We start from the raw sequence: 13,986 nt of genomic DNA on the forward strand, positions 1-13,986 counted from the left end.
CTTCACAATTGTTTTTCCAGTGATACAGTTCCTTTCTCTTCTGTCCTGTATTCTCTGGCTGCAGAGTCGCTGGTTGATTTCCTCTAAGCCCTGACCCCTGTTTATTCTGTTTTCTTTTATTTTTCCTTCATTATGTAAGACAAGAAGACCGGAGGAGGCTAGAGTAGGAGGCATTCCATTCCTCAGCTGGGATAAAGCTCTGGCACAGTCCCTTCCTTTGGAGAGTAAGCTTTTGCTATGAAGCAAGCTCTGGACATCCCCCTCAAACCTGTCCACACTCAGCCTTCCTTAATTTATCAAAAATATTACAATTTACATGTTCCTACCTAATGTGTCAAAAAAATTTATTGATTTTCAATTTGTTCATTTTTTTTTTTTTTTTTGGAGATGGAGTCTTGTTCTGTTGCCCAGGCTGGAGTGCAGTGGTGTGATCTCAGCTCACTGCAACCTCCACCTAGTAGCTTGGAGAGATTCTCGTGCCTCAGCCTCCTGAGTAGCTGGGACTACAGGCACATGCCACCATTCTCGACTAATTTTTGTATTTTTAGTAGAGATGGGGTTTAGCCATATTGGCCAGGCTGGTCTTGAACTCCTGACCTCAAGTGATCCACCCACCTTGGCCTCCCAAAGTGCTGGGATTACATGCGTGAGCCTAGCCTTTATTTTTATTTATTTATTTTTAAGACAGGGTCTTGCTCTGTCACCCAAGCTGGAGTGCATTGTCAAAATCATAGCTCAATGAAGCCTCAAAATCCTGGGCTGAAGTGCTCCTCCTGCCTCAGTTTCCTATGTCCAGCCCAGAGTGGTTTTAGATATGTAGGGTTTACCATTATCTTAGGTTCTAGTAACCTAAGATGCCTGGGTATTTTTGTGTCCTCAGTAAATGGCCACAGGTATCTTTGGGGGAGTTCAGGAGGAAGATTTATAATATATTCTCATAGCCGGGTAAGATCTTTTTTCAAGAGTCCTTTTTCAACCTCCCCTTCATCTGGGTCTGTGAACTCTCTGAAGTCAGGGAATTGGTTGAAAAGCTGGGTCTCTCAATTTTGGAGACTTATATCAAGTTTTTGTTCACCAGATCAAGTTACATCTTTAGTAGTCTGCCCATCAATTTGTGAACACCAAAGATCCCTGTGGATCAACTGACGGGTTACCCCTCTGATCCACTGCCCATTATGACAACGTTGCTCATCTTTCTCCATTGACCAGTGCTGCCACTTGGCTTCTACCACTCCAGGATTCCATCATTAACATTAGAATCAAGGAGCCCATCTCAACAGTTCCATTGTGTACCACCATCTTATACCTGTAGAGGACCGCAGCCACAGGACTTTTCAAAAACACTGGTGCTGCTCTTACCAATGGACTTCTCAATACTCTGGTGAAGGGATTGTCCTCTGGTTTCTTCTGAGGGATACACTGAAAGGGTGGAAGAGTGTGTTACTCATGACAAATCTACTTCAACATTCCTTTCTCACCAAGACTTAGATCCTTCTCTATTATTCCAAGGACGTTCTAGGATTTCTTTTTTTTTTTGAGACAGGTTTTTTTTTTTTTGGAGACATGTCACCGAGGCTGGAGTGCAGTGGCACAATCATGACGCATTGCAGCCTCAACCTCCCAGACTCAAGCAATCCTCCTGCCTCAGCCCCCAGAATAGCTGGGACCACAGAGGCATGCGACCACACCCAGCTAATTTTTATATTTTTTGTAGAGACAGGAGTCTCATCATGTTGCTCAGGCTGGTCTAGAACTCCTGGGTTCAAGTGATCTACCCTCCCCAGCCTCCCAAAGTGCTGGGATTACAGGTGCAAGCCACTGTGCCCGGACAGAAGTCCTAGTATCTTAACCTAATTTAATGAAGGCACTGTTAAGTATGGTTTCATCAATCAACTCAGCAAACTAAAAAGCCACTCCTGGCTGATTGAGCTAACACACTGAATCCAGAATCTCTCGTACTACAAATAAATCAATAATTTCAATTTTATATTCCTTTTTGTCTGGTTTAGAATCCACTCCCATAGAAATCCTGTGGTGATAATATATATTAGCAACATTTTGCAATTCTTTCCTTGTGTAAGCTTCTCCTCTGATGTCAAATGTTCTACTCATCTTCTTGGGGTATGGTAAGATCTGATTCTGGTTGTGGATCTGAAAGCAAAGAAGCATTGACATTCCATTGCAAGGTTAGTGCCTTTAGCGAAGTCATTACAGGATCTTCATGCAAGGTATTGCCAGTTTATGAAAGAGGGCAGGAGGAATGGGTTTACCTATCAAAGGAGACTCAGTGGGATTTGGGGTTTCAAGATAATAAAATTCATTCCAAGCTACAAACATGTTCCCATTCCAAGTTCGAAGATTTCTTTCTTTCTTTCTTTCTTTGTCTTTTTTGTTTGTTTGTTTTTTCCTTTTTGTGGAGAATGGGGTCTCGCTATACTGCCCAGGCAGGTCTGGAACTCCTGGGCTCAAGCTATCCTCCCTCCTCTGCCTCTCTGAGAGCTGGGATCACAGGCGTGAGCCACCGTGCCCAGCCCTTTCTTTTCTTTTTTTGAAACGGAGTCTTGCTCTGTCGCCCAGGCTGGAGTGCAGTGTCTCAATCTTGGCTGACTGCAACCTCCACCTCCTGGGTTCAAGTAATTCTCCCGCCTCAGCCTCCTGAGTAGCTGGGATTACAGGCGCCTGCCACCATGCCTGGCTAATGTTTATATTTTTAGTAGAGATGGGTTTCACCATGCTGCCCAGGCTGGTCTTGAACTCCTGACCTCAAGAGGTCCACCCACCTCGGCCTCCCTAAGTGTTGGGATTACATGCGTGAGCCACTGCACCTGGCGATTTCTTTCTCATTTAAGAGATGGAGTCTTGCTGTTGCCCAAGATGGAATGCAGTGGTGTGATTATAGCTAGGACCACAGGTATGTGTCACAACACCGGCTTTTTTTTTTTTTGAGATGGATTCCCACTCTGTCACCCAGACTGGAGTGCAGTGGCGCAATCTGGGCTCACCGCAACCTCCACCTCCCAAGTTCAAGTGATTCTCCTGCCTCAGCCTCCCGAGTAGCTGGGATTACAGGTGCCCGCCACCACGCCTGGCTAATTTTTGTATTTTTAGTAGAGATGAGGTTTCACCATGTTGGCCAGGCTGGTCTCAAACTCCTGACCTCAGGTGATCCACCCACCTTGGCCTCCCAAAGTGCTGTGATTACAGGCATGAGCCACCATGCCCAGCCCTGGCTAATTTTTAAATTTTTTGTAGAGACAGCCAGGCTATGCTGCCCAGGCTGGTCTCAAACTCCTGGTCTCAAGCAATGCTCCTTCCTCAGCCTCCTGAAGTGCTGAGATTATAGGCCTGAGCCACCATGCCAAGCCTTTTTTTTTTTTTTTTTTAATTTTTAAATAGCTGGGACTCCTGGAGCAGTACCCCCAAGACCTCGTGGATACGAAGGGTTTCCAATTAATTCCAAAATTTCACATATGGTCCAGTTTCATCATAGTGCCTAAGAAGAAGTTCATCTGAATTTATGCCATATTATCCATAGCCAGAATTCAGAGCAATTCTGGAATCAGACAATTTGACACCTATAAACTGTTCAAGTCTAGGGTCTGCATCAACACCCCCCAACTTTTTTGAGATGGGGTCTTTCTGGGCTCCCCAGGCTGATCTAGAACTCCTGGGTCCTGGCTAGGACTACAGGCATGTGCCATCATGCTCAGCCCCATAAACAACTTCTATATGTATAGCTCTGCGTAAAAAGACCATTGTCAACTGCACATATATAAGTTCATTTATTTATTTATTTATTTTTGAGACAGAGTCTCACTCTGTCACCCAGGCTGGAGTGCAGTGGTGAACTCGGCTCACCGCAACCTCCACCTCCCAGGTTCCAGCGATTCTCTGCCTCAGCCTCCCAAGTAGCTGAGACTACAGATGTGTGCCACCGCACCTGGATAATTTTTGTATTTTTTGGTAGAGATGGGGTTTCACCACGTTGGCCAGGTTGGTCTCGAACTCTTGACCTCAGGTGATCCACCCACTTTGGCCTCCCAAAGTGCTAGGATTACAGGTGTGAGCCACCGTGCCTGGCCCCTTTATTCATTTCAAGGGCTATGGTTCCCGAAATGTCACCAAGTTTGTTACATTATTGTCCACCAGATTCTAACAACATCAAATTGGGTTTCTTCATCCTCTTCTCTTTTTTTCTTCTCTTTGCTTTTTTCTTCTTATTTTTAAGTCTTCTTTCTTTTAGACTTTACATAACAATATTCTGATGAATGCCAGTTGTGGTGGCTCATGCCTGTAATCCCAGCACTTTGGGAGGGTGAGGCAGGCCAATCACAAGCTTAGGAGTTCGAGACCAGCCTGGCCAACATGGTGAAACCCCATCTCTACTAAAAATACAAACAGTAGCTGGGAATGGTGGCAGGTGCCTATAATCCCAGCTACTCAGGAGGCTGAGGCAAGAGAATTGTTTGAACCCGGGAGGCGGAGGTTACAGTGAGCTGAGACTGCGCCATTGCACTCCAGCCTGGGCAACAGAGTGGGACTCTGTGTCAAAAAAAAAAAGAAAAGTATTCTGATGAGACTTCTGAATAAGAGGTGGAAGCTGGCTCAGGACAAAATATTTGTGCTAGAGCAGAACGGGCAGGGGAGGAACAAAAGTGGAGGCAGGCCAGGTGCGGTGGCTCACGCCTGTAATCCCAGCACTTTGGGAGGCTGAGACGGGCGGATCACCTGAAGTCAGGAGTTTGAGACCAGCCTGACCAACATGGAGAAACCCCGTCTCTACTAAAAATATGAAAAAATTAGCTGGGCGTGGTGACGCATGCCTGTAATCCCAGCTACTCGGGAGGCTGAGGCAGAAGAATCGCTTGAACCTGGGAGGCGGAGGTTGTAGTCAGCCGAGATCGGGCCATTGCACTCCAGCCTGGGCAACAAGAGCAAAACTCAAAAAAAAAAAAAAAAAAAAAAAGGGGAGGCAAAGGAAAAAACTCCCTGAAAGCTCATACAATGGCAGGGAGTGAATGTGTCTCTCAGGAATCTCTTGCCTTTTTCACTCAAACATTAAGCCCTCCTCAATCTGCTTTTGGCTTCCATTATAGCCTTTGTTTGGGTTTATTCAGGAAAACTAACTGTTTTGAAAAAGCACTATAACTGTGCTTCCTCTGGTCTCACACCACACTACAACAATCAACACAGAAGATTTCCATGGTCTGGCTGGGCGTGGTGGCTCATGCCTGTAATCCCAACACTTTTGGAGGCCAGGGTGGGCGGATCACTTGAGGTCAGGAGTTTGAGACCAGCCTGGCCAACATGGGGAAACTCCATCTCTACTAAAAAAAAAAATACAAAAATTAGTGCGTGTGGTGGCATATGCCTGTAGTCCCTGCTACTCTGGAGGCTGAGGCAGGAGAATTGCTTGAAACTGTGAGGTCAAGGTCACAGTGAGCCGAGATCGCACCACTGCACTCCAGCCTGGGCAACAGACCAAGGCTCTGTCTCAATGGAAAAACAGAAAGAAGATGACTTCCATGATCCCGAAATATATGGGGATTTCTCCCCACCAACAAGCAAGCAGTCGGTTCTGAGGCAGACACCAGCTGGGTGCACTCCACTTCAATTCTGACACTCTATCTAGGGATACCGCCAGATCCCAAGGATTGAGGGCTCAGTCCCCAAGACACCAGTTGCAATTCTAGGCCTCCAGAACTTCTGACGGATCAGCTTCAAGCTGGGGTTTCCATGATCCCTTCTTTGGGTTTGATTAATGTGATAGAATAGCTCACAGAACTCAGGGAAACACTTATGTCTACTGATTTTTTATAAAGGATATTACAAGTAACACAGATGAAGAGATGCGCAGGGCGAGGTAGGTATGGGAGAAGGGGTAAGGACCTTCCATGGCCTCTCCCCATGTGCCACTTTGTGTGTATTCAGCTATCCAGAAGCTCTCTGAAACCTGTCCTCTTGGGTTTTTGTGTGTGTGTTATTTTTGTTTTTTTTTTTGAGACCAAGTCTTCCTCTGTTGCCCAGGCTGGAGTGCAGTGGCATGATCTTGGCTCACTGCAACCTCCACCTCCCAGATTCAAGTGATTCTCCTGACTCAGCCTCTTGAGTAGCTGGGACTACAGGTGCCCGCCACCATGCCCGGCTAATTTTTTGTATTTTTAGTAGAGATGGGGTTTCACGGTGTTAGCCAGGATGGTCTCGATCTCCTGGCCTCGTGATCTGCCTGCCTGGGCCTCCCAAAGTGCTGGGATTACAGGCGTGAGCCACTGCGCCCGGCCAATTTTTGTATTTTTAGTAGAGATGGGATTTCACCCTGTTGGCCAGGGTGGTCTCAAACTCCTGACATCAAGTGATCCGCCAGCCTTGGCCTCCCAAAGTGCTAGGATTACAGGCATGAGCCACCACGTCCGGCTCTTTATTAGGAAGGCATGATTGATTAAGCGTTGATCATTGACCCTCTGTCCTACTGAGAAGTTGAGGGTGGGGCTGAAAGTCTCAACTCCCATTATGTCTTTGTCTTTCCAGTGACCAGCCCTATTCTGAAGCTGTTAGTCACATTAGCATACAAAAAGGCAGGAGTCTGGAGATTCCCAAGACTTTAGGAGTTGCAGGCCAGGAAATGGGATGAATACCAGATATGTATTTCACAACATCACACACACAAATAAACAAAAAACACTCAATGCATTTCAAGCAGAGGAGAATTAAATGTCAGGAATGGGTGCATACAAAACCACTGGAAGAACTGGAAGAGCAAAAACCAGGGAATACCAACGCTATCTTCAGGTCAACCACTGAAGCTCTAGTCTAGTACACAGAAATTCCTGCAGGGGAACTGCAGGACATTCCCATTGGTGGATACAGCTTCCCAGCTACCTCAAGGTGGGGTGCTGGTAAGGAAGCATGTCATGTCCGCAGCGGTCCATGCATCTGTCTGCTGCAGTCAGAAAATAAGAAAACAGTTTTTACCTTTGTTCCATTTCCCAATTCTCTCTCTCTCTCTCTCTTTTTTTTTTTTTTTTTTTAGGCAGAGTCTTGCTCTATCACCCAGGCTGGAGTGCAGTGCTGCGCTCTCCGCTCACTGCAACCTCTGTTTCCCAGGTTCAAGTGATTCTCATGCCTTAGCCTCCTGAGTAGCTAGGACTACAAGCACGCCCACCAAACTTGGCTAAATTTTTTTTCATATTTGTAGTAGAGATTGAGTTTCGCCATCTTGGCCAAGCTGGTCTTGAACTCCTGTCCTCAAGTGACCTGCCCGCCTCGGCCTCCCAAAGTGCTGGGATTACAGGAGTGAGCCACCGCACCCGGCCCCAATTCTCATATACATATATGTGTGTATATATACATTTTTTTTTTTTTTGGCAGAAGGCAAATAACATCCATCACCACGGAGCCAAAGGGATCTGGGAATTATTGTTCCCTGGCTTCCAGTCCCTCTGATACATAGAAACAACACAGACAGGAACTGGAATAAATGCAGATTACCTCCTCCCTCCAATCCTTCCCCACAACCCCCGCCATCTGGCACTGAGGAGATCTCCCAACTTTTATGAAGGTTGTAATTTCAATTTCAAATGGCCGAAAAACTTTTCGGAGACATTCAGCCCAGCCCTCCTAGCTCACCACCCGCCTCCGCCTGCCATACAGACATTTTACCTACTGTTCTTTGTGGTGTATTTTCCTGCCCTCTTTTCCATCTCTACTTTCCTGCCTCTCTGGATAGTCTGTGTCTCCTGGGTACGGAGCCCAGAATCTGTTAAGGGTGATTGGAGGAGGAAACTTAGCGGATAAGCAAGAAAGAGAACAGGTTCTATTTTCCCCTAGTCTAAGTACAAGTAATGTTCTGATTACTTCTGTCCTCTCTTCCCCATATTAGAACAACTGGAATTTTAAAAGTTCATTCTCTTGCTAAAACTGTCATGAGACAGCTGGAGATGGTACATTTACAAAAAATCCAGTTCTAGATGGCTAACTTTCAAAGTAAGACGACAGTGAAAAATGTCTATCTTAATATCCTTTGTACTTTTGCTGGGCGCAGTGGCTCACGCCTGTAATGACGGATCACGAGGTCAGGAGATCGAGACCATCCCGCCTAAAACGGTGAAACCCCGTCTCTACTAAAAATAAAAATAAAAAATGGCCGGCCGTGGTGGCACGTGCCTGTAGTCCCAGCTACTCAGGAGCCTGAGGCAGGACAATCGCTTGAACCCGGGAGGTGGAGGTTGCAGTAAGCCAAGATCGCGCCACTGCACTCCAGCCAGGGCGACAGAGCGAGATTCCGTCTCAAAAACGACAACAAAATATCCTTTGTAGTTTTACACACACACGTATATGTATATACAGTACATATATTTTAAAAAACCATATATACACACACACAGTTCTTTTTTTTTTTTTTTTTCCTGAGTCTCGTTCTGTGGCCCACGCTGGAGTGCAGTGGTGCGATCACATCTCACTGCAGCCTGAAACTCCCTGACTCAAGCAATCCTCCCACCTCAGCCTCCAGAGTAGCTGGGACTTCAGAAGCACGCAACCACGCCCCACTAATTTTTGTATTTTTTGTAGAGACAGGGTTTCACAATGTTGCCCAAGCTGGTCTCGAACTCCTGGGCTCAAGCTATCCTACCGCGTCGGTTTCCGAAAGTGTTGCGATTACAGGCGTGAGCCATAGCGTTACATGTGGTGGGGGGGAAGAGAGAAAGAGAGAGAGTGAGAAGAAGGAGGAGGAGGAGGAGGAGAAGGAGGAGAAAGAAGGAAGAAGAAAGAAAAGAAATATAGAGAGGGTGTTCAAATCTACTGTTCAAGTGCTTTCCATGTACATATAATCTCTTTTTAAAATCCCATCCAGCTCTGTTGAGATGAGAAAACTGAAGCTCTGAGAGGCTGAGTAACTTTATCACGCTCCCGCAAAGATAAAAGAACCGCCATCTGCCCATATTAATTTCCCTGAGATGAAATGTGACAGGGAAAGATACCTCAAAAATTAAGGAAATGGAGAGCTTCGAGAATCATCTTCCATCTCCGCCGAGTCCCCCAGGAACTTGGCCCGGAGTCTTTGGGCTGTCCCACCTGATCTTGCCCCAGTGCGGCTCCACACCCTGGCGGGCGGCGTACGGAGTGTCCCGGCCCCCGGCACCAGCCAGCGTCGGAGTGGGTAGGACTGGAGATGGCAGCCTCCGGTCCAGGGGAAGCGGGACTCTACGGAAGGGCTGGGAAGAGGCTAGGAAGAGGGGGCGGGGGCGGGAACTGTTCCGCCCCCTCCCCCTCTGTCTACTTTCATTGGCCAAGGGCTTCCTGGCCCCAACCCACCTCCCGCCTCCAGGGCGCCGCTTAAAGTGTGCGGAGCAGGTGCCTTGGGTGGAGCCACAACTTTGCGCGAGTGTCTTGGTTGAGCGCAGCGCCCATTCATTGCCCGCGAGCGTCCATCCATCTGTCCGGCCGACTGTCCAGCGAAAGGGGCTCCAGGCCGGGCGCAGCCGCCACCCGGGGGACCGAGGCCAGGAGAGGGGCCAAGAGCGCGGCTGACCCTTGCGGGCCGGGGCAGGGGACGGTGGCCGCGGCCATGCAGTCCTGTGCCAGGGCGTGGGGGCTGCGCCTGGGCCGCGGGGTCGGGGGCGGCCGCCGCCTGGCTGGGGGATCGGGGCCGTGCTGGGCGCCGCGGGGCCGGGACAGCAGCAGTGGCGGCGGGGACAGCGCCGCGGCTGGGGCCTCGCGCCTCCTGGAGCGCCTTCTGCCCAGACACGACGACTTCGCTCGGAGGCACATCGGCCCTGGGGACAAAGACCAGAGACAGATGCTGCAGACCTTGGGGCTGGCGGTAAGGACCTCCACCCGGCCCTCCGCGGCCTCCCCTCCGCCCTGCCCGGGTTCTGCCTGCGCGGCCTCCCGGCTCCTACCCTGAGCTCTGCTGCGCTCCGCGTGGTCCCCGCACCCTGGGTCCCGGGCCGTGGCGTGGAAGCAAATTCGTGCCTTTGGTCCTCTTGCCTTCTTACTTCTTAACTGCTTACTTTCTGCTGCACCCAGTCTTCGTGCCTCAAAAGTGTACATTTTTAAACCGCCCGCAGCCCAAGTGGCCCTGTGGATGGACCCAGACTTTGCAAGAGGAGGAAGACCCCCTGATTAAGAGTGGGCATACCGGTTAGCTCCGGTTGCAACTGAAATCCAACCCCGAGTGGCGGAGTCTCCACCCCACTTCACGATTTTCTTTCCTCCAAATCATTCTGGCTTGCTCAGAGTTTTCCTTTTCTTTTAAAAAGAACCCTAATTAGGCGATTTAAATGAGGTTCCCACAAGGCTTTGTAGTCGCAAAACACAGAGGTGACTCTTTTAACTCAGAGGCACTTTCCTCTGCCTTGCGTTTTAATTTTAGAGCATTGATGAATTGATCGAGAAGACGGTCCCTGCCAACATCCGTTTGAAAAGACCCTTGAAAATGGAAGACCCTGTTTGTAAGTGGCCGGGAGGGCTCCCTTGGACTTAGATTATTCTGGCCTATTTGTCTTTTGTGGTTCCCTGAAAATCGAGCTCTGGGGTTAGGATTGCTCAGGACTGGGAATGTGTGGATTAAAATAAAACAGTGGCGGGTACCTCCGGAGCCGCGGGAAGGTGGGATATTTGGTTCTCGGAGCAGACAGTTTTGTATTAGGAGAGAGTCGATGTTGTGCGGTTCTTGGTCTTTATCCTAGGGCCCCCGCGAGCTTCCCCTGCGTTTTGTAGCAGATTCCCCACTTCCCAGGCACCCTCTCACCGGCCAGGGTGCTCTCATACTTTGGGTTGAGAGGTGTCATTACCTGCGCAGACCCGGATAGACTCAAAGGATCTAGGAATTGCCTAAGGTCGTGCAACTGGGGAAGTGACCAGACATCTCGCCTCCCTCCCCCACGCTTCTTTAGATCGCAGTATTTTCCAATTGTTTTCTTACCTCACGTCCAAATTTTATTATTTACCAACTGAAAGACACCAGTACTTTTCGAGTCCGAATGGTTTTTCTTTTCTTTTTTTTTTTTTTTTTTTTTGAGACAGAGTCTCTGTCGCCCAGGCTGGAGTGCTGTGGCTTGATCTCGGCTCACTGCAACCTCCGCCTCCCTGGTTCAAGCAATTCTCCTGCCTCAGCCTCTTGACTAGCTGGGATTACGGGGGCGCACCACCACACCAGGCTCATTTTTATATTTTTATTAGAGACAGGGTTTCTTCATGTTGGCCAGGCTGGTGTCGAACTCCTGACCTCAGGCAATCCGTCTGCCTCGGCCTCCCAAAATGCTGGGATTACAGGCACGAGTCACTGTGCCCTACCCCGAATGGTTTTTGTAGAAAAACACACAAATAAGATTTACATTTGTTTAAGAAAGGTCAGTTTACTCATAGACTTTCTTAGAATTTTATTTTAGGTTTAAAATATTTTTAATGGTCCAAGATTGCTTTTCAGGGGTATTTCTATGTGGGTATTTGACTTCTATGGGGTGGGGGGACAATCCATAAGTCAAGGGCACTGGCTGAGCTCTTAAAAAAAACTCATCTGGTTATCTCACTTTCAATCATGGAGATACTTATCTCTTTTTCTTCTAGAGTCAAATGGAGAGAGAGCAGCTGTTTTATTTTGTTGCTATGATAGAAAGGATCTAGTGTGCAGATGGCAAGCTTTATTTTGTTTGAAGGTGGACATTTGAGGTATGGAGCCTATCTGCTTCAGGTTGGCTGCTCAGGCTATGCTGAGGGCTGCTGCCTTTGTTGGTTTCAAATCTGATCGTTGTTGAAAACCTGCATGTTTTGCTGAATTGAACTAATTGAGATTTAGGGATGGTTGGAGGGAAGCCTTATCTATTTCCATTTTAGAAAATCAGAATCCTGGCTGGGCACGGTGGCAAATGCCTATAATCTCAGCATTTTGGGAGGTCTAGGCAGGTGGATCGCTCGAGGCCAGCAGTTTGAGACCAGCTTGGGCAATATGGCGAGACCCCATCTCTACAAAAAATACAAAAATTAGCCGGGTTTGGTGGTGTGCGCCTGTAGTCCCAGCTACTCCGGAGGCTAATGTGGCAGAAACACTTGAGCTGGGCAGTGGAGGTTGCAGCGAGCCAAGATGGCTCCACTGCACTTCCGCCTGAGTAACAGAGTGAGACCCTGTCTAAAAAAAAAAAAAGAAAGGAAGAAAAGAAAAGAAAATCAGAATCCTAATTCATTTGATGTGTGAAGAGTGAAGAGTTGTGTATCTTTAAAGCAGGGTATTTTAGGTGAATATTTGAACAAGTGAATCCCTTCCTGAGACTTTCAAAGTCAGGGAATGTTTAGGTTAGCTATTTTTATAATATATATACTCTAAAATAAAGTGTTCTTTTCAGAGCATTAGAGCCTGGGAAACATGGCAAAGTTGTGTAACCTTTTTTAGTTTAGTTCTTGGTTCCAGCTGAATAATTTGAACATTAAGGGATTCTGATTCTTCACTGTGGAAGTGTGCTCCTGAAAAGTAATTTGCAACTTGAATATAAACTTAATTTTTTTATTTTTTATTTTTATTTTTGAAATGGATTCTTGTTCTGTTCCCCAGGCTGGAGTGCAGTGGCATGATCTCTACTCACTACAACCTCTGCCTCCCCAGTTCAAGCCATTCTCCTGCCTCAGCCTCCTGAGTAGCTGGGATTACAGACGTGCACCACCATGCCCGGCTAATTTTTTGTATTTTTAGTAGAGATGGGGTTTCTCCATGTTGGCCAGGCTGGTCTTGAACTCCTGACCTCAGGTGATCCACCCACCTTAGCCTCCCAAAGTGCTGGGATTACAGGCATGAGACACCATGCCCATGCCAGATAAATTTTAAACCTAGCAGCTTCTGTGACATTTTGAGCTTGTTCCATCTAGTTTGGGATGATTCACACAGAAAATATTGCACAATCAGAAGTCCCCCCATTCCCTGAAATGGACCAGTTCTCCAACAAAGCTTGTTTCTTGGAATAGTGAGCTGGGGGTGTTGGGAGAGTGGAGGAGGATGCACCTGCAAAGGATGAATTTTGACTCTGAGGTGTGCACGTGTCATGGTGAATGAATACTCTCCAGGTGGGGAGAGCAAATTGGTGCATGTAAGCTCTGGTAGTAGCATTTCCATTTAATAGTGGAGCACCATTACTCAAACTTGGTTTCATGTGAATGCCTGTGTTCTAGTGTAGTCAGAAAGGAATTCTGGATTAAATATTTGTTTGCCATGTACAGAGAAAACTGTAGTGAGAGCTAGTTATAGGAGTGTTAAATGTCCTCATTGCAGAGTAAAGATTGTGATCAGTTTGGAAATACTTGGGTTACTTATTACACATAACTCAGTAATCTCAGACATTTATGTAGTGCTTACCATGTACTGGACACTCTTTAACGTGCTTTCGTGTATTAATGTATATTACAACCCTATGAGGAAAATACCATTAATACTTCTGTTTTAAAAATGAAGAAACCATGATATTCAGATGATGCATGACTTGCCCAAGGTCATAGCTGGTAAGTGGTGGAGGCAGAATTCAAACCCAGGCAGCCCAGCTCCACTGTCCACACTCCATCCACTACTTTGCTCTCTCTTCATTTTGTCCTTTGCAAGGTCGTGGGTGTACAAAGTGGAAAACTTCTGTCCTGAATCACCTGGAATATCCAGTTTACAGATGTGCACAAACCCAGTTGCACTAGAATCACCCTGCCATATGCCAACTGCTCCAGCGGAAACGCAGCAGCTTCCTGGCAGCACAGACGTGGGAACATTCAGGCCTGCTGCTAGGGCAAGAGAAGGGGTCACGGAAGTGCAATACTGAAGAATGAGCAGTGATGCTCTGCTAGATAAATCTGGGGGAGGCTGCTGGAGGTAGTGGGATTAACATGTATAGGACAGAATGGCCGGACAGAACCAGGGGAGGACGGGTGGTTCATCAGTCACTAAGGATGCTCCCCCTCTTCTTGGACAATTCAGAAAGTGCCTTGAAAAAATACTTTGGTCATGAACTGGCTGCT

General features: G+C 47.5%; 1 protein-coding gene across 2 annotated transcripts in view; it reads left to right on the forward strand.

The window, feature by feature from the left end:
- Positions 1-9,334: 9,334 nt before the first annotated feature.
- The window catches only part of GLDC (glycine decarboxylase), a 109,585-nt gene continuing 104,933 nt past the window's right edge, over positions 9,335-13,986 (forward strand). Inside the window, exons 1-2 of one of the 2 annotated variants that reach the window (XM_003846098.6) lie at positions 9,335-9,820; positions 10,373-10,451. In XM_003846098.6, the coding sequence (XP_003846146.2) occupies positions 9,566-9,820; positions 10,373-10,451 (334 nt within the window). In that variant the 5' untranslated portion in view covers positions 9,335-9,565. The remainder of the gene's footprint in view (positions 9,821-10,372; positions 10,452-13,986) is intronic. The other variant, XM_055092174.2, reaches the window with a different exon arrangement.

Source organism: Pan paniscus, chromosome 11 (genome assembly GCF_029289425.2).
Source record: "Pan paniscus chromosome 11, NHGRI_mPanPan1-v2.0_pri, whole genome shotgun sequence".
NCBI classification, from domain to species: Eukaryota; Metazoa; Chordata; class Mammalia; order Primates; family Hominidae; genus Pan; species Pan paniscus.